Source organism: Microtus ochrogaster, unplaced genomic scaffold (assembly GCF_000317375.1).
Source record: "Microtus ochrogaster isolate Prairie Vole_2 unplaced genomic scaffold, MicOch1.0 UNK2, whole genome shotgun sequence".
Classification (NCBI taxonomy): domain Eukaryota; kingdom Metazoa; phylum Chordata; class Mammalia; order Rodentia; family Cricetidae; genus Microtus; species Microtus ochrogaster.
In genome coordinates, this window is record NW_004949100.1 from 10109200 (window position 1) to 10130615 (window position 21416).

At 43.3% G+C, this 21416-nt stretch overlaps 1 protein-coding gene across 3 annotated transcripts in view; it reads left to right on the forward strand.

Moving 5' to 3' along the window:
• Positions 1-21416, forward strand: part of Scel (sciellin) — a 118942-nt gene that overhangs the window by 58390 nt on the left and 39136 nt on the right. For all 3 annotated transcript variants that reach the window (XM_013353109.2, XM_026788433.1, XM_026788434.1), the window contains exons 10-13: positions 13782-13862; positions 15855-15920; positions 17604-17663; positions 20391-20435. In XM_013353109.2, coding sequence (XP_013208563.1) covers positions 13782-13862; positions 15855-15920; positions 17604-17663; positions 20391-20435 — 252 coding nt within the window. The remainder of the gene's footprint in view (positions 1-13781; positions 13863-15854; positions 15921-17603; positions 17664-20390; positions 20436-21416) is intronic.

A 21416-nucleotide genomic window follows, 5' to 3' on the forward strand; every position in this document is an offset into this window, starting at 1 on the left:
CAAATATTTTCCTTTCATTTTTTATCAAGACTCGAATACAAATTGTAACTTTACTAGCTGTTCCTGAGTACAACTCTCCTGTCTGTTCTCCTGCCCCAGGATCAAGCCCCTGCTATCCTCTTTTCCCTTTATTCAAATCTTTCATCCTAAAAATATCATCTTTGACTTTTTCTGGGCAGATCCTTCAAATCCCTTCAAGTTGACATTCTCTCTCTTTCTCACCCTGCCAGTGATTTCCATCTGCACTTTGCGGGTTTCTGTTTTCCTCACCTCCTGGGAACAGCTCTCCCTAAGGTCACTGATGGCCTTGGGTACAATCCCCTGCTGATCCAGCAGGTCCCTGCGAAGACTTGCCCTTCACACCACACAGCTAGACTGTTGCTCCCTGGCCACACTAAGCCTCCCAACATGCTGTTCTAGATTTTCTTCTAAACAATTCTCCTCCAGTCATCTTTACAATCCTTTACCAAATCTTTACATGCTAATATTCCCAAAACTCAAAGCCATCTTCTCTCTCCTGATGGCATGTTCTGACCTTCAGTAGCAGAGTCAGTAATGAGGATACCTAAAGCCACTTGTTCCTCCAGACTTCTGATATTTAGGTTGTATAGTCGCTGGCTTCCTTGACACTTAAATCTCTCAAAATAATTGGCAACTTGGTATGTTCACGATATTTGCCGTTTACCGAAGCCTGATCCTTCACCTTAGTTACCACCACCAAACTATCCAGCCTTCTGACACCTTGAAATACGTTCCAGTTTCTTTCCATTGCCGTGATAAAATACCCTGCCAAAAATCGACTCAGGGGAAAGGAGATTTATTTCATCCCAGGTTATATTTCTTCATGGTGGAGAAGTCAACACAGGAACTTCAGCTAGTCTATATGATGTCTACAGTAACGAGCAGAGAGAAGCGGATGCAGACGTGTTTACTAGCTTGCCTGAGTTCTTCTTGATTTCTCTACTTTTATACAGTGCAGGATCCCTTACCTAGAGAATGGTGCCACCCACACTGGGCTGGGTCTTCTTTCGTTGATTAACTTAAGACAGTTTCCCCCACAGATACACTAACATATCAGTTCAGTGTAGGAAATCCCTCATTGAGATTTTCTTCTCCAGTGTTAGTAGCTTGTGTTAACAGTTAAAGTTGACATCACGAAAGTTGAGGGTAGTTTTCCACCTTTTCCTACTTAACCACAGGTGCTTACTACTGTGTAAGCAAGGCTGACATCCTGCCTTCTAAGTGCTCTTTGAATCCATGCGTCTCCTTGTATTCCTACCCCCTTGAATCATTTCTCTCCCGTATTATGACAATAGATGTTCCCCGAATAGTCTCCTTGCCCTCACTCTTATATCTGCTCTTCACTCCTTTATATGGTCAACAAAGTTATATTTATTTCAATAAAGTAGGAATCAGATCATCTCATCTTCTCAAGTAACATTTAAAATGGTTTTGCATTGTCTTAGGAAAAGTGAGCCAGGCCCTTAGCAGGGCTCCTGGCCCTTGCTTGTCTTTCATTCATAACTAACCCCCCTTGTTTGGGTTCAGTGACTTAATCTGTTTTATCTTGCTTGTTCTGGCCTCCACATCCTAGCGACCCTCAGAATCTCCAGCCTTTCTGTCTTAAATTCTATCTTCTCCCATATCTGAGGCACGGGAGTACTCATGCTGTGTTTGGATCTGATTTCCCTTCACAGTTGTTAATTCTAATTTACACCGGCTGTTCTCTTAGTTCCCCATTAGGTGAGAGAGTTTCCTTGGATTATCAAAATGCTTCCCGAGTAAGGTTAAAGTAGAGACGTGAAGTTGAGGGCTGGCGGGATTCCAGGGAAGAAGCTCAGGCCAAATCACATACCAAGAATCAGAAATCTCTGTGACTTCTTTGGTCACACCTTTGTCGGGCATTTCTCATTGACTGGCATTTCCTACAAATCCTCCCCAGAAGAGATCACCCTCATATTTAATTGAGGATCTCTAGTGGCATTTTAATTGTAATTTAATAAATAGAACTTGCCTGAGGATCAGAAAAGTAAAACAGCCACACTGGCCAGCCTTTACCGACCAGGCAGCAATAACACACAACTTTAACCCCATTAGTCATACTGGTTGTCATAGAAATCCGGTGGTGCCTGCCTTTAATCCCGGTGGTGCAGGCATTTAATCCCAGCTTCAGAGAGAGCTATAAAATGGGAGGAGACGGTTCTCAGACACAGTCTCATTCTGGGATTCCTAGAGGCAGGATCGCCATTTTCAGACTCAGGTCGAGCTATTTTGCTTTTCGGACCTTCAGGTTGAACCCCAATTTCTCTGTGAGTTTTTATTATTCATGCTTCAAGGATCCATTGACCCTTGGAGGGGCTTTCTGTGTTTTCATTCTTGGAGGAGGGCTCCATGCTACCTCTTACAACAAAACTATTCTTTCAAGTCATAATCACACAAACGCTTAGTGCAACCCACATGACAACTTGTATCATTGACCTCCATGCCTTCCTTTCTTATCCCAGCCCACTGGGCAAGATTAGTGCTGACCAAGGAAAAAATTGCCACTAGGTGGCAGTAGCACACTGAGCTTCTCGTGGCGGGTAGTTTGACAGGTATGCCTGTTCAGAGCAGTCTCCAAAGGAGACTCTCTATGAAGCATACTTACAGGGGAAAAGGAGGGAGCTCCTAGCTAGGAGGCGAAGAATCATAAGTGGGAGCTTAATTGTCCAGGTGACGTCATTTGGGAGTTGGGTGGGGTGGGGAATTCATGTGACAGAACTCGGGAGGGGCCGCAGCAACTTTATGCTGTGCTCTTCATGGTAGCTAAAGGTATAACCTACAGAAATAACTAACCAGTCTAGCAGCTACCTAAGATCCAGTGTGTGGGGGTCACACAAAGAGTATCAGCATCTTATAGGAGAGCTGCAGACGGATCCCGGGAGAAAAGGAGAGAGATTACACGAGGAAGGGCTTTCAAACCGGAAGTGGTTTTAAGCATAGTGCTGCAACCTACGGGTCAGCTTGAATGATTGGCTTGTACAGTGGGACCGAAGATGCCACTATACGCTTTGCTTTGTGCAGTAGATTCTGGGACTCTGAAGGGATGTTTCTGTGGAGGTGATGCTTGGCGGTGGGGTGGGGTGGGGGAAGCACCCAGGTAAGAGGCTAAGGGGTCCTAACTTAGGGCGGCACGTTTAGAATAAAGTGACATGTGGAGAAAATACCAAATAAAGGAATGAGTGTGGAATCCTGACCAAGGGATTTCAGAAAAATTGCTGATAATAATTTTATCAATAAAAATTATTGATAATTATTGGTAATAATCACAAGCATTACCTTAAACAACCACTGCAGTATATTCACCAAATAACTGGGGTCATCTTGTAATCCTTTGCAGTAAGTAAATGCAGCCATAGTCATTTATCAATAACCACATGTTCATCCATTGGTTCAAATTCCTGATGTGTAGGAAACAATGCATTCCCCTCAGCATGTTACCCCGTCTGTGTCTTTGTCATTAGCTGGGCCTTGTCCCGTGTGTTTGTTTTGATGACTGACTAAATACTTCTCTACTGCCCTCCTTTTCTTCCACTGCCTGCCCCTTTGCAAATGTAACTGGTGATCTCTGCCTACGTGAAAGAAAGCGCCTGGAGAGGCGCCAGAGGTGCAGAGAAGAGTTAGACCCAACCTTAAGAGGCTCAGAATCTTCCACGGGGTTGCTAAACACGGAGGCCAATGCAAGCGGTCCTTGGGAATCTGACGAGCGCAAAGTTGGAGACACTTACAAAATGCAGGGCGACACCACAGAGAAACCCTGTCTCGAAAAACCAAAAAAAAAAAAAAAAGAATGCAGGGCGACACATAAAAGCAGGCAATAAAGGATACAGCAGACTCAAAAGGCGTAGTGTCAGAGGTGGCAGCCAAATAATGTGTAAGGTTAAGGTGTGGCAAGGTGGGCGTGGGGGGATAAAGGAGGAAGAATCAGACTCTAATGGCAGAATGATGGAGTGTGTGTAAATCCGCACACGTGGGGGTGCTACGGGTGCTCTCGTGTGCACGGAGCGCTCTGTGGGGAGTTCTGGCTACCGTCCTTTGTCAGGTATCTTCACTGAACCTGGCATCTTGTGGGGAAAGGGCTGCAGGCACAGAGTGTTAGACATTCAGACCTTGCGGTAAGTTCCCGCACCTTTCCAGAGTCGTAGCTTTCTGTTTAAGAATCAGCACTGTGCCGTTACGTCATCTCAACCCTGCTATGTGCTCGTGTGAAGCGCGTGTGGGAGAAGTTCACACATCAATACCGGAAACCACCGGAAGGTCAGAGGCGCTGGCGGGTTCTCCCTCACGGCTTTTGTTTAAAACAGAACTACTTGTTGGCAATCACTAATTCATATCGTTATATTTTTATTTGGCGCTTAATTCCCCTTTTGGTCATGTGTGGTCCCTTTGAAAGAGTGATAGTGTTTTCCAGGCTAGAGGCAATGACAGAACAGACGATAGGTGCCACGCAGACGGTGTAGAACATGGATGTAACAGTGATGGAGCGCGGCCTTCTGCCTTCTGAGCCAAACGCTATATCTTAATGAATTCAAATGCTTCCATGCATTTCGAGGATTTCGAGGTTTAGTGGTTAGATGTCATATAAGATTCTTTTAAGAACCTTGCTAGCCAGGTAGATGGCACAATCTCAACATGGAGATGGATGCAGGAGGCTCATGAGTTCAAGGCCAGTCTGAGGCACACAGTGAGGCTGTATCTGAGAGCAAAGCAAGCAATTTGTTAAGCCATACTACAGTACTTGCTTAGCAGACAGTGTAAATATTCAAAAATGCTATCCAGAACGCTGAGTGAGGAAGAACAATGAAGCCATTGTCTCTATTCCTAGGACTAACAGAGCCAGTATGTTTTCTTCTGGAATCATTTTTAAACACAGGAAGAAAATAAACACTGGATGAACACACGACAGTGGACACGTACCCGGTGAAACAAGAAAATAACTATTTCCTACGCACCGCCATTACATTTCCTTCTTACTTTGTGGCAGCCTCTCCTTTCATGGCTTTGACTTACAGTTAGCGGGCTGGTAGAATTAGAGGAGAAAAAAAAAATCCTGATTGCGAAGCAAGTTGCCATAGCAACCTTGCACTGTAGTTATATTTTTTCTGTCTGTAACTATAAATGGCAAAATGGCAAAATGTAACCTTTCTAATTATTCTGCTGCATCTTTAACTCTATTGGTTCCAATTCCTCTACAGAATTTGATGATCTCCTTCTCTCTCTCTCTCTCTCTCTCTCTCTCTCTCTCTCTCTCACACACACACACACACACACACACATGCATGAGTGTGCACACACATGCATGCACACACCAAATTTTGTTTTCATCTCAATAAAAACCTTTACATTGACTAGAATCTCTTATAAGTATTAATATTGCCTGACACTTGGTAACATGTCTGAGTATAGATAGAAACCTTAAAAAATCATGTCCATGTGCACAGATTACATATTCCAAACGTCCAAAATAATTAAGACATTAACCTGGGTAAAGGTTTGTTATTTCTTTGAGGTGGCACTTGTGTGGAATGAGAAAGCTTGTTCAGCACAAGCAAGCAGAGGCCTTGACCTTGAGCAAAGACTTGTTTTTCTTCAGTTGTACAGGGACAACTCAGGCAGCCCTGGGCCTCTCCACATCAGCTTTAAGAAAATCTTACATTCAGACAACAAACGAAAATCAATACTTTGCCCAATCCAGTTTCCGATGGCTCCTTTCTCCCTTGGAGTCCCCTTTGTTCCTCTGTCTGCCAAAGAACAGTTGAAAATTTTGAAGCAGAGAGATTCTAGGTCCAAAGCAGAGATGAGAAAAACTCTGGGAGAGTCAGGATACGTGGATTTGTCATTTACCAAAGCATCACCTAGCTCCAACCATAAAAGCCAGACAGGCTGAACAGAAATGAAATGGCTTCACTATTCAGTACCACTGCCTGAATCTCTATCAGAGACTGTATAGTTCACCTTAAAGTACAAACACCCTGGACCATCTAAATGGCTGTCTCCGGTCATTAGGGAGAATTACTTAGATCAGGCTTCTTCCCTCCTGATAATGGCAGAAGCAGAGCTCAGTGAGGCAAGGGAGGTATTACCTTGTGTAGTAAGCAGGGAACGGGAGTTTGGGAGGAAAAGTTGCGGGTAGCAAGCCCTGGGTGTGGTGTCCTGTGGTTGATGGTGGGGGGGATATTTATCACAGTGCCTTACTAGGATGTTGGGAGTAGGAGGAGCATTTAAAGACTCATTTTTTTAAAGACTGTCTTTTACTTGGGAAATGGGGGATTATACTGTTTTGTCTTCTCATTACTCAGCAGTTAAAAAAATCCCACAATGATTCAAATGGTGTACAGACTTTTGAATGTGCACAATGCATGCACAATGCATCCATATTCTTGTGTGCATCAGTAGTCTCTTCCTTTTTACCACGAGTAGTGTTCTAATGTAGAGATGAACCTCATTTACCCCCACACTGAAGGAAAACTATCATGCAGTTTGCTAGAACACATGTAACTGACTCTCTCAAGCAAAGGCCGATGAGCAGGGCTGCTAGGTCATGGGATAAACACATGCTTAACTTTGTAAACATCTCACAGGTTTGGTCACAATGTCTGTCCTTTTCCATGCGCACCAGCAAAGCATGAGAGCTCTACTTGCTCCATTCCCTTAATGAGGTCTCATATTTCCAGTGAAAAAGCCTTTTAGCCATTCTAAGATGTAGTTATCTCAATGTGGTTTGGATTCCTGCTTTTCTAGGGACCAGCGGAGTAACGTGTCCTTTGCTCTGTTTGTTTGTCAAATGTCCAAACAAATTGTGAAGTAGACAAAACCTCTTGTGACATATATATTCGAGTGTTTTTCCTTTTGTGTGTTTTGTTTGCTTACTGTTGAGTTTTGAGAGTTTTAAAAACATGCATCTTTTTATCACATAGGCGGTTTATAATTTTGTTCAAGGTGTCACCGATATTTTCAATCTTTTGACCATGTGTTTGTTAGAACAAGAACATGTTGAACTCCGATTTGTCAGGTTTTGTTAGTGAATTCTTTCTTTGCTATCATGTTTAGCAACTCTTAGTCTAACTCTTTGTCTGGTCACAGAGGGTTTCTTCTAAGTATCTTTTAGTATCATGTTTTGTGTAGCGTTCTGCAATCCATTCGTTTTTTTTTAATTTAGCTTTTTTTTTTTATTAAGAAAGAAAAAAAAATTTCCACCTCCTCCCAGCCTCCCACTTCTCCCACTTTCCCCCCCTCCCAACCTCCCCCCCTCCTCTCCCCCTCCCTCTCGAGTCTGAAGAGCAGTCAGGGTTCCCTGCCCTGTGGAAAGTCCGAAGTCCTCCCCCTCCATCCTGGTCTAGGAAGGTGAACATCCAAACTGGCTAGGCCCCCACAAAGCCAGAACAAGAAGTAGGATCAAAACCCAGTGCCATTGTCCTTGGCTTCTCAGCAACCCTCATTGTCCGCCATATTCAGAGAGTCCGGGTTTATCCCCTGCTTTTCGAGTCACAATCCAGCTGGCCTTGGTGAGCTCCCAATAGATCAGCCCCACTGTCTCCGTGGGTGGTTGCACCCCTCTTGGTCCTGGACTGAGCTCCCAAAGTCCCAATGAGGAACAGAAGGAGGGAGAAGATGAGCAAGGAAGTCAGGACCAAGAGGGGTGCAACCATCCATTCGTTTTGAGTAGGTATCTTTTTAGTGCTGGTGTGTTTCTCTGCCTCACCTGATAATGGCTGGGCTATTATTACTATCTCTTTGGAAAAACGAAGGCCTAAAAACTAGAATGGCCAAACCACTATTTTGTAAGTTGTGTCTATTGAGCAACTATATTAGCATTATTTTCTGTTGCTAAATCAAAAAAAAAAAAAATCTGAAGTTCTGTTCTTGTTAGGAAAAGATTAGCTCATAGCTTTGGAAATGAAATCTTAAAGACCATTTCCCAAGAGTGTCTATTGTAAGAGAGGATACCAGACTGGGACTTTAGGGTTATTCGTTTCTTACTCATTCAGTCTTATGGGAACTCAAGTAGGATTCGTACATTATGATCCCACCCCCAGAAGGTTCTACTCCTCTCGTTGCTGTCTCTCTGACAGAACAGCCTTTGGGAGATAAACCACATGCATGTTAGAGAACTGACTTGGTGAACTATGTTCTCGATCAATGCTAAAGTTAAATTTTATTAACCATAACAGCATCTCCATATGTTTGAAAAACCCAATATTCAAATGTCAAATTACTTGATCTATCCAAAGTAAATTACTTGATCTATCCTGAAAGCCAGGGCCTTCAGGGATGGAAAATTCTTGGCAGTAACTGTCTCCTCGTTGGCCACCCAGAGATCTAGAGAAGCCTCTCTCTTGGAGGTAAAGAAGCTGAGGTTGAGGAAGAGTGGCATTTTTTTGCATGCTCACAGAAAGTCAGCCCCAAAGCTAGTCTGGAGCGGAAATCCTGGAATTGACTGGGCTCAGGGTTTGGTACTGACCCTAGCCACTAGATAGACACAAACCGTTACAGTCACTTTCCTTTGAACATTGCCTTGGGCCTTATAAGCTCTTTGCAAGGGTGGGTCATACTTTCTCTAGCTTTGTACATTGGTGTCTAAAACACAGGTGGCTGTGGAACAGGTTCCTGTTGCGCTGATAATGGCTGCTTCTCTGGCTTTGAACTCCAAATCCTTCCAGGTTAGCCTCCCAGGAAGTAGGGGGATGTACCACCATGCCTGACTTGGCGGCCTTTGAAAACTCAATGTGCATTTAAAATATTGGGTTAGATGTAGTCTGGTAAGGAGAAAAGAAGCACGTGACATCAAACAGGCTGCACCATCAACTGACATGTGACCAGCAACATAGTATAAGGAGAATTCCACAACTAGCCCTCAGTGAGAAAAAAAATGTCCACATGTTACGCTTGTAAAATGAATAATGTATGTGAGAACCTGGCAAATTATTTTTCTAGAATTGTATTTCAATTTTGGACTTTAAGGAGCGTAGACATTAGTGATTTTGGATATTTGAGGACCGCAGCATTTGGAATTGTGTTTTAGGGGGACCTCAGCCACCGTTAAAATTCCTGAACAGAATGGTGGCTGTATTAACGACCTCCCTTTTGCTATAACGAAACACCATGACCCAGGCAACTTATGGAAGCAAAAGCTTATGATTTCAGAGGAATCAGAGTCCTGCCTGGCAAGGAAGCATAGTAGCAGGCGGCGTCAGGGTGGCGGGAGCAGCTGAGAGGTTACTTCTCTGTCCGCGCATGCTCCTTTGCTGTTGTTAAAATGGAAATTCTGTTTGTGCAACAGAAGAAGGAAACACGGTGAATGTGAGAGAGAAGTTCAGAAATAAACATAAGAGTCAGTTGTCTTTAGTGGAACCCAGGCTTGTGCTGCAGTAAGAGAAACGGCCACAAACTCTGGAATTCTGAGTCCCGAGCCAAGCGTGCTACCCCGTTGCAACACTAATAACCCTGTAACCAAATACATCACCCCACAGCAACATGGGGACCAGAAGCGGTCTTTGCGGGGGCTTGTGGAAACAGCCAACATGAACAGCCCTCTTTACGGGAGGATTTTATTTGTTTAGCTCTGGTCTTTGTGCTACAATCTGAAAGTTTTCATGGGTTTCTCTTGAAAAACGCCTTTTTATTCCGTGAAGCAACCCTTTACAATTATATGCACTAACGTGGCGGCAGAGATCCTGTGAAAGCTCGTAGGGTGCCAGGAAGGACGGAGGAGAGCGCTGGGGTATCTGAGCTCAGACATCACGTCTCAAAGAAGAAGGATTCAATTAAGATCGCTCCAATAAATGTCCTTTGTCTCCTTCTCCTCGCGACACTCCAGGCCACAGCTTCCTGCCTGCCTTTCATTTTCAATCCTCCTGCTTGGATCACATAATGTTCCTGGCACAGTGTGAATGACTTTTCTCATCCTCCCCTCACACCAGGCTTGGGTTCTGTCATCTGCGGCTGTCAATGCAAAGATGCAAATGGAAGCTCCTCTGAGGTGAAGTGAAGCCTGCAGGGCATTGCCCTCCCGCTGCCCCAGCAGGGTGTGAGCCTGCCACCCAGGGAACTAGGCATATTTCACTGTTCTTGGCTTTTGTGACCTCATACCCACCTCCCCTACCCCCCCAGAACTACCCCAACCACCAACCACCTCAGATCTATTTTCCCCCCACTGCTAATATCTCCTTCCCAGACTCACTCAACAAATACTCACTCACCTCTTCGAAGCCTTAGCCATTCTAAAACAGAATTCTCGCGTTCCATTGATGTGGATCTGGTATAATCCAAGCTGGACACAGACCCACCCACCCCCCATTTTTATAATTCTCCTTTCCGTGTGGTTGCTGCACTCCTGCCTGTCTGCGTGTCCAGTGCCCTGAACAGTCCTAGTATTATCTGGATTGATTATTCCCCATCTTCCATCTCCTGCTGGAAGGAAAGCATTTGATCAGCAAAGAGAATTTGATATCTGTGTTTCACATAGATACACTACTGATAGATACACTACCGACTATCAGTTTTTCAAGAGAAACACATGAAAACTTTCAGGTTGTAGCACAAAGACTAGAGCTAAACAAATAAAATCCTCCCATACACAGGCTGAGATGGGGAGAGTATTTCCATACAAATCGTTCTAGTGTCCCCTGCCTACTGGTTTGGAACCAAGAGTCAGAAAACCCTGTGCTCTGTGTTCCCCACGAGCCTCAGATCAAAATCCAACACACCCTCTCAGGTGTCCGTAAGAAATTCGGTCATTTCTGGCCACTTGGACCAGTCACAGATTCTTAGATTTCTGGTATCAGCACCACTGGTATTCTACATCAAATCCTTCCGCCCTGGCTAGCATCCATTATCATCAAACTCCACTGCTCCTCAGCCTGGCTTAGTCATTACTCATCCTGTGGGTGTGCTGTCTCCACTCTTCCTTCAGCAAGGGCTTTCCCCGTGCCTGCGCACGGCAGGGATGGAGGAAAGGAAGGGGTTCTTGTTTGGTCCTGCTTCTATTCCCCTTTGCCCTTAACTCCTCCCGCCTTAAACTCTCCGGTGTTGGGAGCAGTGAGACCCCAGATCCTGAATTTCTTGTAATCCCCTGATCTGAGTGCCTACAGCTGCTCTGAGCAGGAGACCTTCAGGAGTTCCTGATGGCAGGAGAGTGGTTTCTGGTGGGTTTGGCTGGGGCGTGGCTATCGCTATATAATCTGCCCCTGAACACAGTAAAGGGGGCATTCTTGGGGAATTCAAGGATGACCCGTGTCTCTGTCTCTCTGTCTGTGTGTGTTTGTGTATTTTAACCTCCAGCCCCCTTGCCCGAAGCTCGCGAACTGGGTTCACTGAGTGCAGACACTGGGGCGTGGCGTGCGGCACTCTGTCTTCTTGGAAGTCACTTTTCTTCTTCGCTGGCTTCCTCTGAAGGCGTCACTCAGCTTCAATCTTCAAAGATTTCAACTTCAGACCCTTTGTTCCTCATAAATACCTCCAACCCCATTATAATACCTGATGATTTTCTCGTCTATGTTGAGGACACCGCCTCTGGGATTTTACATTCTTGGCCTCCTTTCCAAAGATCTTCCCCACTCTGTCTTAACTGATCACAGGCCAGGCCCTTGTACATGACCACAAAATGTCACTTTCTAAGCTTTATTTTTACTGCTGTGTTGTCTCTTTAGCGCTCTCTCCCCCAGTCCTGAGTCCGGTGATTCCTCAGCCTCACCTTAAACACCAGCCCAGTTCATGGATTCTGCCTTCTTTTCCACAGAGTCACAATCTCCAGACCCCATTCTGTTCCAGTTTCATCATAGACTCCAAAACGCCTTGTTGAATCCCCGGCTTTCCCACCCATCCCTGTCCTGGGTCACCACGTTCTGCTGTACTCTTGGCTGAATTTTTATCACTTTGAAAACTATTTACCTCTGTTTCCAAATAGCTGAATATGGCAAGAGAGGACGACGTGCAAGAGCTGTCTTTAGCTAAGTGGTAACACACTCAGGTTACATACGCAGGTGTGAGGATCCCTTGCCAGGCAGTGGAACATGAAGAAGGTTATGACACCAAACCTCCTGGCTCAGATTCCCTATTCTGCAACTTGCAAGCCATATATTTATGAATTATTTATTTTCACTGTTCCTGGCTTAGTCTTTTCATCTGTAAAATGGGAAGAAAAAAAATAATATTTAGCTCTGGGCTTGTAGTGACCTTGGATCTTGGACCCTACCGTAAAACAACTATTTCATTTCTCCTCCCTTCTTTCATATTTTCTCCTAAATCTACTCCTGAAGTGTGTCCAGCTCCACCCCCAAATACACAACGCTCTCTCAGAAGGACTTCTATCAGGGTTATCAATGACCTGACCACTCTGCTGACGTCATGCTAATTTCACCATCCTTGTCTTGCTGGGTCAGTCAGACTGGGCAGGGCTGTGTGCTTAGCTGGAGGATATTCCCTGCTCACTTTCATCTTTTTTTCTCTCGACCACTGCACCTTGGACTCCCTTGTAATAACGTCTCATTTTTTGATCACTAAATAACATGAGATGCGAGGCAGGAGTCCTTGGCTACCGGTTTGCCTCTCTTCTCATGGATTCCTTTCATTATCTCATACAGTTTCAAGTGTCAAATGTCATCTCTAAGCTGATGTCCCAACTGTCCTCAGGGAATTTGTCCCTTTCCGCAGGTCTCAGCTTTAATTTTGCTTTGCACAAGGCTTCCCAAGGCTATGCTATTAAAATAAGAATCCCTACCCATGACTCTATGTCTTTCCCCGACTCTTTGTCTTTCCCCTGATTTGTTTTTGTACAATAGCACTTATTTGTAGATTAAAAGTCTTGTAAAAATAGGAACGTATTGCACACAGAAAGCTACCTAGCGATGCTCACTGACTAAAACCATGATCTCATTCAGCCTCAGAAATCCCCCAACAATCCTGTTAGACAGCTTATTACAGATGAAGAAGCAGACTAAGGTTAACCCGTTGCCTCAGAGCTGGCAATGCAGGGAGCCTTGTACTCAAGTGCACATCACTCAACAGCCATAAAGGACTAGGGGATCAGACCATGGGGCACTTTTCCCTAGGTACAGAGTTTAGCGTTGGGGCAACAGAGAAGCCCTGAGGTGGCCACAATGGGAGGTGGGAAGCTGGAGAGTGACCTGGCTTTGGAGCTGACTTACTTGACCATTTCCAGTTCCCTTGTCACTCAATCATGTGAACTTTTTGGGTCTACTTTGGTGTCTCATTGAAAGTTGACTAACAGCATATTTCGTGTTTGTTTTGCTATCATTTGAAGTGTCATGATAATAGTTGAGTCAAGAATTAGTTCAGTTCTCCAAACCAAGTTTTCTTTGAGATCTACAACATAAGAAGCCTTCTTGCTGTTTCCATAGCAGTCTGTGAGTTGACATAATCCCTAAAGAAGCTTATACGCTAATACTAGAGAACCTTTTACTGTGCCCATGTGATGGCTCGAAATGCCGTGGCTTGCTAAGTATACTAGCAAAATGCTGAGCTAACTGTAGGGTGTGGTATAGTTCCAGCTGTAGTTACAGATGCTTTCTAAAAGCCCAGTTGAATGGACCATTAAAATACCCATATTTAAAATAATTGACTTTAGAGTATGCACTCTGTGAACCCTACCTTTCGGTTTCTCCATACATGGGGTCACGAGTTTAAAAGAGATATTGCCTTATACAAGGCAGATATTGTGAGTTCATAGATAAATATGGATAACATTTCCATGGTGTAACGGACTGCTGTTTTCTGTTTCAAAGGGATCCAGCTGTTCACCCTCCCATACCTCCAAAACCCCGCTCTCCCATTGCATCTCCTAAACAATTGAGACAGAGTAACAGGTAAGAACTGCCCTTATGAGTGTCTTGCAGGGATGTTGAAGGGAAGTGATAGTAAAGAAATTGTGAATGGCTTTGTGCAAGGGATGGTCCTGCTTTCTGTGCGCATTCACACAGAACTTCTATCAGGCCACATGTGTAACTACTTTTGCTTTAGAATAGTACAGGCTATTGCCTGTTTTAGGGAACTATATCCTTGAAATAGCTGTGGACCAACAGAATTGAAGTGTTTGGATGAAAGTTTCTTATATATTAGTACTTGATATATACATATATATATAATGTATATATATGACATATATCTCATGCCTATTAAATGTAAACCACATTAAATGTCGTATGTAAATCTATTTCATTTCTACTTTCCTGCAGTTAAGATTCTCATTAAGAGCTATATATTGTGATGCGGAAAATTCTTACAGCTTTGGGTTACTACCCAAGTCCTCAATTATGCTTGAGATAACTTTAGGCTGTTGCTTGAGGTTTTTTTTTTTTTTCGAGACAGGGTTTCTCCATAGCTTTTTTGGTTCCTGCCACATAGTTTATAATCTTGATCCATTTTCAAGATGAATGTTCCCTCTTTTCATTAGTACTGTTAGGTTAGATCTCAGCATCTTAGTGGGGATTGAGCGTATTGGATCTCCCTGAATGCTTGCCTTTACGTCTCTTGTAATTTCGGCCTTGTGAGGGGGAGTTTTGATGCCCTGTAAGACACAATTATAGAACCATTCTTCATAAGTCACATTTATAGAGGCATTTTTTTTAAATATGAGGGTGACCTGCTAGAAAGTGTTGACCAAAAAACAGGGGTGTGTGGTACTATGTGTTCATCCTTAGGGGGAACCACTCCGGAGCTGAACTTCTACCCATAAAATCCCTCCGGATTGCTGAGAAATTTCCTCCTTAGGATATTGCTTTAATGAGTCAAGAGAATAGTTTTTCACTGAACTAATTAATAATATGGATTAGTTTTATAACTTTTCGTTTCTGCAACGATTATAATTATCTCATAAGAGCAATGTCTCAAGCTTCCTGTCTTACATGATTGGTCCTCTTAGTCTTATAGTATTAAGCAATTATGTCATAATTAGAATAGATTTTTTCGAGGAACTGAAATAAGCTGTCCCTGTACCACCTAAATTCTAATCTAAAACCATTGGCACTAGAGGGCTGTACGTGTTTATATTCGGAAAAGGCTTAATTCCATAGGACTTGGTCAAATCCACTTTACTATGCTCATTTCTTTCAGTAATGATCCAAAAAAAATTAAAATTAGGACAACATGCATGTTAAAAAAAAACCCTGATTACTTTAATCACAGCATGGTGACTTTAACGAACGAATATGAAAGGGAAGTAATTAACACAGGTCCTCAGGAGAGCAAAAAAATAGTTGGATATAGCTTCTCGAGAATAAGCAAGAATGTATAAGTAGGTCAGCCACAGTGTAAGGAAAAGGGAGAAGTCTTATAAATTCTGACAGCCTAGCATTGTACAATTTACTGCTGCCGGTTCAGTGTGGACCTTCTTGGTGGGGTAGACATTTTTGAAATATAGACTTATTTCTTTCTTACTTTAGTAAATACATTTTTTGGTAGTATTCACATGGGGTAGTCTTTAAGGAAAAGTCTGATTTGGGTGTCTAACAACAAAAGGGATTCTTAATATTTAAGATGTTATATAATTATCTAGTGGAGATAAAGACAAAACACTGATGAATGGAAATAAAATGATCTCCATCTAGATGAGACACGAATGAAGGTGCCTAGTGCTCTAAAGCAGATGAAGAGACGTCGGCGTTGTACAGTTAGCACCTTGCACATTTTAGGCTTTCAAAAAGGGGGATGATGGAATTCTTAGCCAATACAAAAAAACTAAGGTAAAATTTTTGTTAATCGTATAATTTTTAAATTTCTGAAAAGAAATGTATTCTCATACATATAATTTAACATGGAAAAGTTTTCCTACCTAACTGACATTATTTTTAAAAATCTAGGCAGATACATGCTGCTACATCAGGTGCATACGGAGAAGCCAATAGACATTTTGAAAGAAATATCAGGTATAAAACTCTCTGCTGTCTATATGTGTGTAATTGTACCAGTGGTAAAGCATGCTTTGCTGGAGTACTTCAAAAAAAAAAAAGTTAGATAAAATCAGTTTTCTTTTCAACTTTAGCTGTAATGAGTAAGCTGTTTTTGAGACGGGGTTGCACTACGAAGCCCTTGCTATAAAGAGTAAACTCTTTTTGAGATGGGGTTGCACTACGTAGCCTTTGCTGCCCTGAACTTTGCTATGTACACAAGGCCAGCCCCAATTTTACAGAGGTCCGTCTGCTCCTGCATCCATTGTGCTGGTTTTAAAGTGTGGCAGCATGCCTGGCTAGGTAACACATGCTTTTATAGGTTCTTGTTCTTTAAATTTGTCTGAAGATTTACATTGCAAATTCCAAATTGTCTGAGCATAAGAACAGGATGGGATGAAAGCCCTTGCAGGAAGGAGGTTTGCTGGTCTCGTGTTTCCTGACTTGCTTCACGATATAGGACCCTGTTGCTGGGGGCGTGAATGAACAATGGGAAATAGTTTTGCTCAGTTGGACTTGCACTGTCAAAGCTTTCCCTTGATCCTGGCAGTTATGCTCAGCCTGCCCTGCAGCATCGGGACAGGTTCACCCTTCATGGGGATTAATTTGGTAAGGAAGCGTTTCCCCACCATGGTCCAGCTTTACACCTGTTTTGTACATCCTACCTAGGTGAGCATTCATTCTGGATATGTTTTGCTTGCGTTTCTTCTTCTTTATTATTCAGGAAAAATAATAGCTTCGGAGAATCCTTTTCTTTTTTAAAGCCAGGCATGGTGGCACATGCCTGTTATCCCAGCCCTTATCAGACATGAGCAAGAGGATTCTTGCAAGTTTGAGATCATTATGGTAAACACAGTGAGTTCTAGGACAGTCAGCCTGCATATGGAAGGCTGAATATGGGAGAGATGGTCTTCCTTAGGGAAGTACACACAATACCGAACAGTCAGCCAGCCTTAGAACTGTGTTGCACACAAATTCATTATACAGGCTGAGTAGCTTTCACTTAGGCACCATTAGTGAAAAAAAGAGCCTTTGACTCTGGGGGTTTATGGAATCTTTTGGAGGGAGAAAAGGGAGAGAGAAATAACGTCGTTACATTATAATCTCAGAAAAGGAACTTTGGGGGGTGGTGAACCTTGTCTTTAACAGATGAGCCATCTCTCCAGTCCAGAATTTTTTTCTCTTAAAAAAACCAAACTGGGAGATTATAACCTTGCTATTTTATAGTTTAATAGTTCCATCAGTATAATAAGCAAAAAAAAAAAAATGGCTAAGATATTTTCCAAAGTAAAACGTCTTTTGCATTATCCCTTTGACTCTCAGAAGAGCCCCAGTTTGAAGCACAGACGACACAGATACCTTAGACTCGGGAAGAATCTGACTTTCCTGTACTGAGAAGTTTTTGTGAAACTCTCATCACCCCCCACATTGTGCTGTGTATGTCACGTGACACCAGTGCATCTTCTATGGGGGTTGAATGGTCCCGTGCACTGAAGGAGTCAGTGTCTGTGTGCACCATGAGTGGAGACGATGGGACCAACTCCTGGTTCCAGTCAGCTCGGCACTGTGGCCTACCCTTTCCTTCACCAGCCATGCTAGGAAGTGTAGTTCCAACAGTTAGCTCCTTGCCGGCTGATCTTCTTCTCTTTCTGTTCTCTGAAGGACTGAGGACCTCGATGACATCATCAGGGTGGCTGCTTCGCTTCAGAAGACGGACAAGGGGTGAGGTCCCAAGGCTCTCAAACTTGTGTTCCCCCTCGTGTTTGTGATCTAAAAGCTAACCACTGCCCCTGCATTTTCTAAATATGAACCAATCCCCGTGCTGCTTATTGTAAATAATTAAGAAGAAAAATATCTCCCCGTGTCTCTCTGTAAGTATCTGTGCATAGTAGATGTGCTGACATTTGTAAATGCTCATCTTGATCATTCATTTTGTCTTCTCTTCCTAATGACCTCAGGTCTCAGTCAGATCTCCAGGCCCATACTTGTGTTGCTAGCCCAGATATCCATTTCCTTTTGCCCTTAGTGACTCCATTCCAAATATCCTTGGACCGTGATCAACTTTCTTGATAGATATGCTGTTTTCTGCTTCTCTTCTTCTATCCCCGCAGGCTTGACTTTCCGGTCGTTCTCAGTTCTTCCATCCCTTCACACTCCCTGAAGTATAGGTTTGTATAACCTAAACATCTACGCTGTCTCTTGTACATACATGGACACAGTTCAAGCCCTCACGGTGTCCAGGATAAGAGGCTAGCATGGCTGTTCAAAATCACTTATACTCCTCAAGCTTCTCTTCCTTCTGCCCCATTACTGCCCCTGAATGCCAGATACTTCTCTGTGGATATCTGCCATGACTCCCCACTGCCCACCGAGTTACATATAACTACGTCTGCTAAACCGGATTGAGAATAATTCAGCTCCAGAATCATTTCCGACTTCACCCACGCATTTATCCCATATTTGACACCAGCTTAGACCACTGACTTTCTACAGTTCCCAGACACACTTGTTTCTGCCATCCCCTCCACGTGCTCACCCCTATCAGTCTCAATGCCACCATGTCTATCTAGTCAAACCCTACCATTTTTCAAGGTTCAGGTCACGAATGAGCTGCCCTGTGAAGTCTTCCTTGTGTGACCCCGTGGTGTGTGGCTCTTGCCTGTCTCAGGGATTATAGACCTGGTATTTCTGGTGCCCAGATCTGCACCAGCCTGTCGTCTTCTCTTAATCTGTCACCTCTCTCACCTTCATCTTCGGGGATGTTACTTTGTCACCAAAGACCATTTACATGTTAACATGCAGCTTTGTTCAGAGGTGGACTGTATGGAAACCCTGGATGCAAATATCTCATTGCTTCAGTCCCTAATACAAGACGTTCCCTCCCCCCACTTAATGTCATTGAGCAATGACAAGGATTTACTGGAGTGTATCTCACTAAAAATCAAACCAAACAACCACCCGCACCCGTCGCAAAGGCTGGATGTGCTGGCACACACCTTCAATGCCAACACTTGGGAGGCTGCGGGAAGAGGGCAGCCTGGGCTACAGAGTGAGACCCTCTCACAACAACCTGACCAGAGGGGACAGTGACTCGTGGGTCTCTGGGCAGCTAATAGGACCTTTGCATTAGATGGAGACTACAAAAAATGTCATGTCTGATGTTCAAATCTCATTCTTCTCTCATTTAAGTGCCTACATTTCTAATATTATTAATTCACTTAGAAACAAACTCTTCAGGACTGAGGCCTTAAACTGGGACCTTAAACATGGCAGGGAAGTGATCTGTCTCAGATTGCCTCGGCTTTTTTTTTTTTTTTTTCTTCTTTTAATTTCAAATCAAGGTCTCTTTAGGTTTCCCAGCTGGGTCTTGTGCTCACTCTGTGGCCCAAAGCAGGTCTTGAACTTGTGATACTTTTGCTTTACCTTCCTGAGTATCTGGGGTTACAGGTCTGACCAAGCCACACCCAGGTTAATATTTTGTTCGTGTTAGTGATGGGACAAGTTTCCAGCTGGAGACTGAGGGCAGGACATGTCAGTGACACTGAGGAGCAGTGACAATGTGGCCCAAGTCATGCCACACAGTGGGAGCAGCAGTCACTCAGCTCTCCTGCCCCCGGCCCCTAGCCACTGGCACAAATCTCACAGAGACATACATTAGCCACAGAGAGAGAACACTGCTTTCACACGCCCAGGGACATCTCTCTAAAGGGAGCAGAAAGAGTTTCATTATCCCAGCTGCTCTTTGTGGACTAGAGAGCTTTGCTATCTGATGAAGGGCATTTAATTTGTGGCAAAGACAATGGCGAAACTTAATATCTAAAGCTTTTTTATCAATTTACAGTCATTTTGAAAGCTTGGGTTCTTCATCCAGAGTGCTGTCTCCACCGTGTTTGATTTACCACCGAGTGTTCTTCTCATGATTTATGCTAATTGGCTTGTGATACACACCAGAGACTTGAATCCTGAAAAAACTTATCATTGTGGCTCACGCCAGCCACAAAGGTCTGGGGCTAAAATGTACAGGATTCTTACAGTTGCTCTTTCCCTTGGGATAGAAACAAATTTTCAGCTAGTCTTTGCTTATCAGGTAGCATTTCAAGAAATACACAATAACAAAACACCATGTTTGGGCGCTAGGCAGTTTGTTTCCCATGAGGTAAAATATTCCTCCTTTCTCTTTCCTGTCAGGGCCAAGAACTCTTTTCCAAACCTTTCCTTGTCCATTCTCAGCTTTCAGTCTTATCATTAAATGGGCAAAGCCACTTTCAGTGAATCACCTACGTATTGGTGATGGATTCACAGATAATTAACATGGGGGGGTTCGTGTTCTGTTTCTGAGTACTCAGAGTTATTTTAAGGTTAATCTGCCCTTTGACTCTGGGAAGGGTTTTGTTTTTGTTGTTGTTTTGTTTTTAAACTAATATTAGATTTTATTTTCTCTTCCCAAAGTGAAGAACTGGACAATCTCATTAGAATGAACAAAAACTTGAACAGGTGAGGTTAAAATGGTCCGTTTTTCATGTTATTGTTGTATTGAACATTGTGATTTCTTTTATCATCTTTCCAGAACTACAAACAATGCTCTGTTTCAGAGTAGGATCAACTTATCTGACTAGTCAGTAATATCTCACAAATCTTGGATTAAGAGCTTGGATAAATAAACAGTTATTAAAGCACTAATATTTACGTATCTTTGATTTTCATGTTCCATGAAATTTAAAATAGCTGTATGTTTATACATATACCAAAGTTTCTGGTATTTTTTTTTAACACATTTATGTGCATACAGTTTCACTTGATTGCTGAATGTCTGGAGTTGAACCACTAATACCCCTGTTACTATTATCTCTAAGTTTTGAATCACTTGTGATCGAAAATAAAATATTCTAGGAGAGATAAATTAGTGATGGAGGCAGAGAGGATCAGCAGATAACAAAGGGAAGAAAGCAAGAAAGAAATGTCCACGGATTTCATTGACCCGATGCTATGAAATACGGTTTTCACATGCTGTTTTGAAAACAGTGATCTGTGGGATGAACGCCAACAAGTCACCTAGATTTGCTGCTCTTTGGTTCCCTCATCTTCCCAGACAGGAGGTGTTAGATCAGGAGCTGTAGATGGAGGTGTGAATGAGCGGATGTGACTGACCTCAGGAGGCACAGGCAGTGGAGGAACCGGGACAAGAAGAAGAGAAAATGTCTTGTCACAGCATCTGGGCACCAATTGAGGAAGCCACATGGAATCTGGCAGTCAGTGTTGCTGGGCATTTTCAGGATACCCTGAAATGTCTTACATGATGGATAGCTCTAGAGATACTGGCTTATGTTAAAATAAAATATATACATCAACAACTAAAGAAAAAGATGCCAGAGGCCAGGGATCTGAGAGAGCGGTGTACATAGGAGGGGTGGCAGAGAGGAAAGGGAGAATAATGTAATTATATTTCTTTCAAAAGAAAGAAAGGAAGGAAGGAAG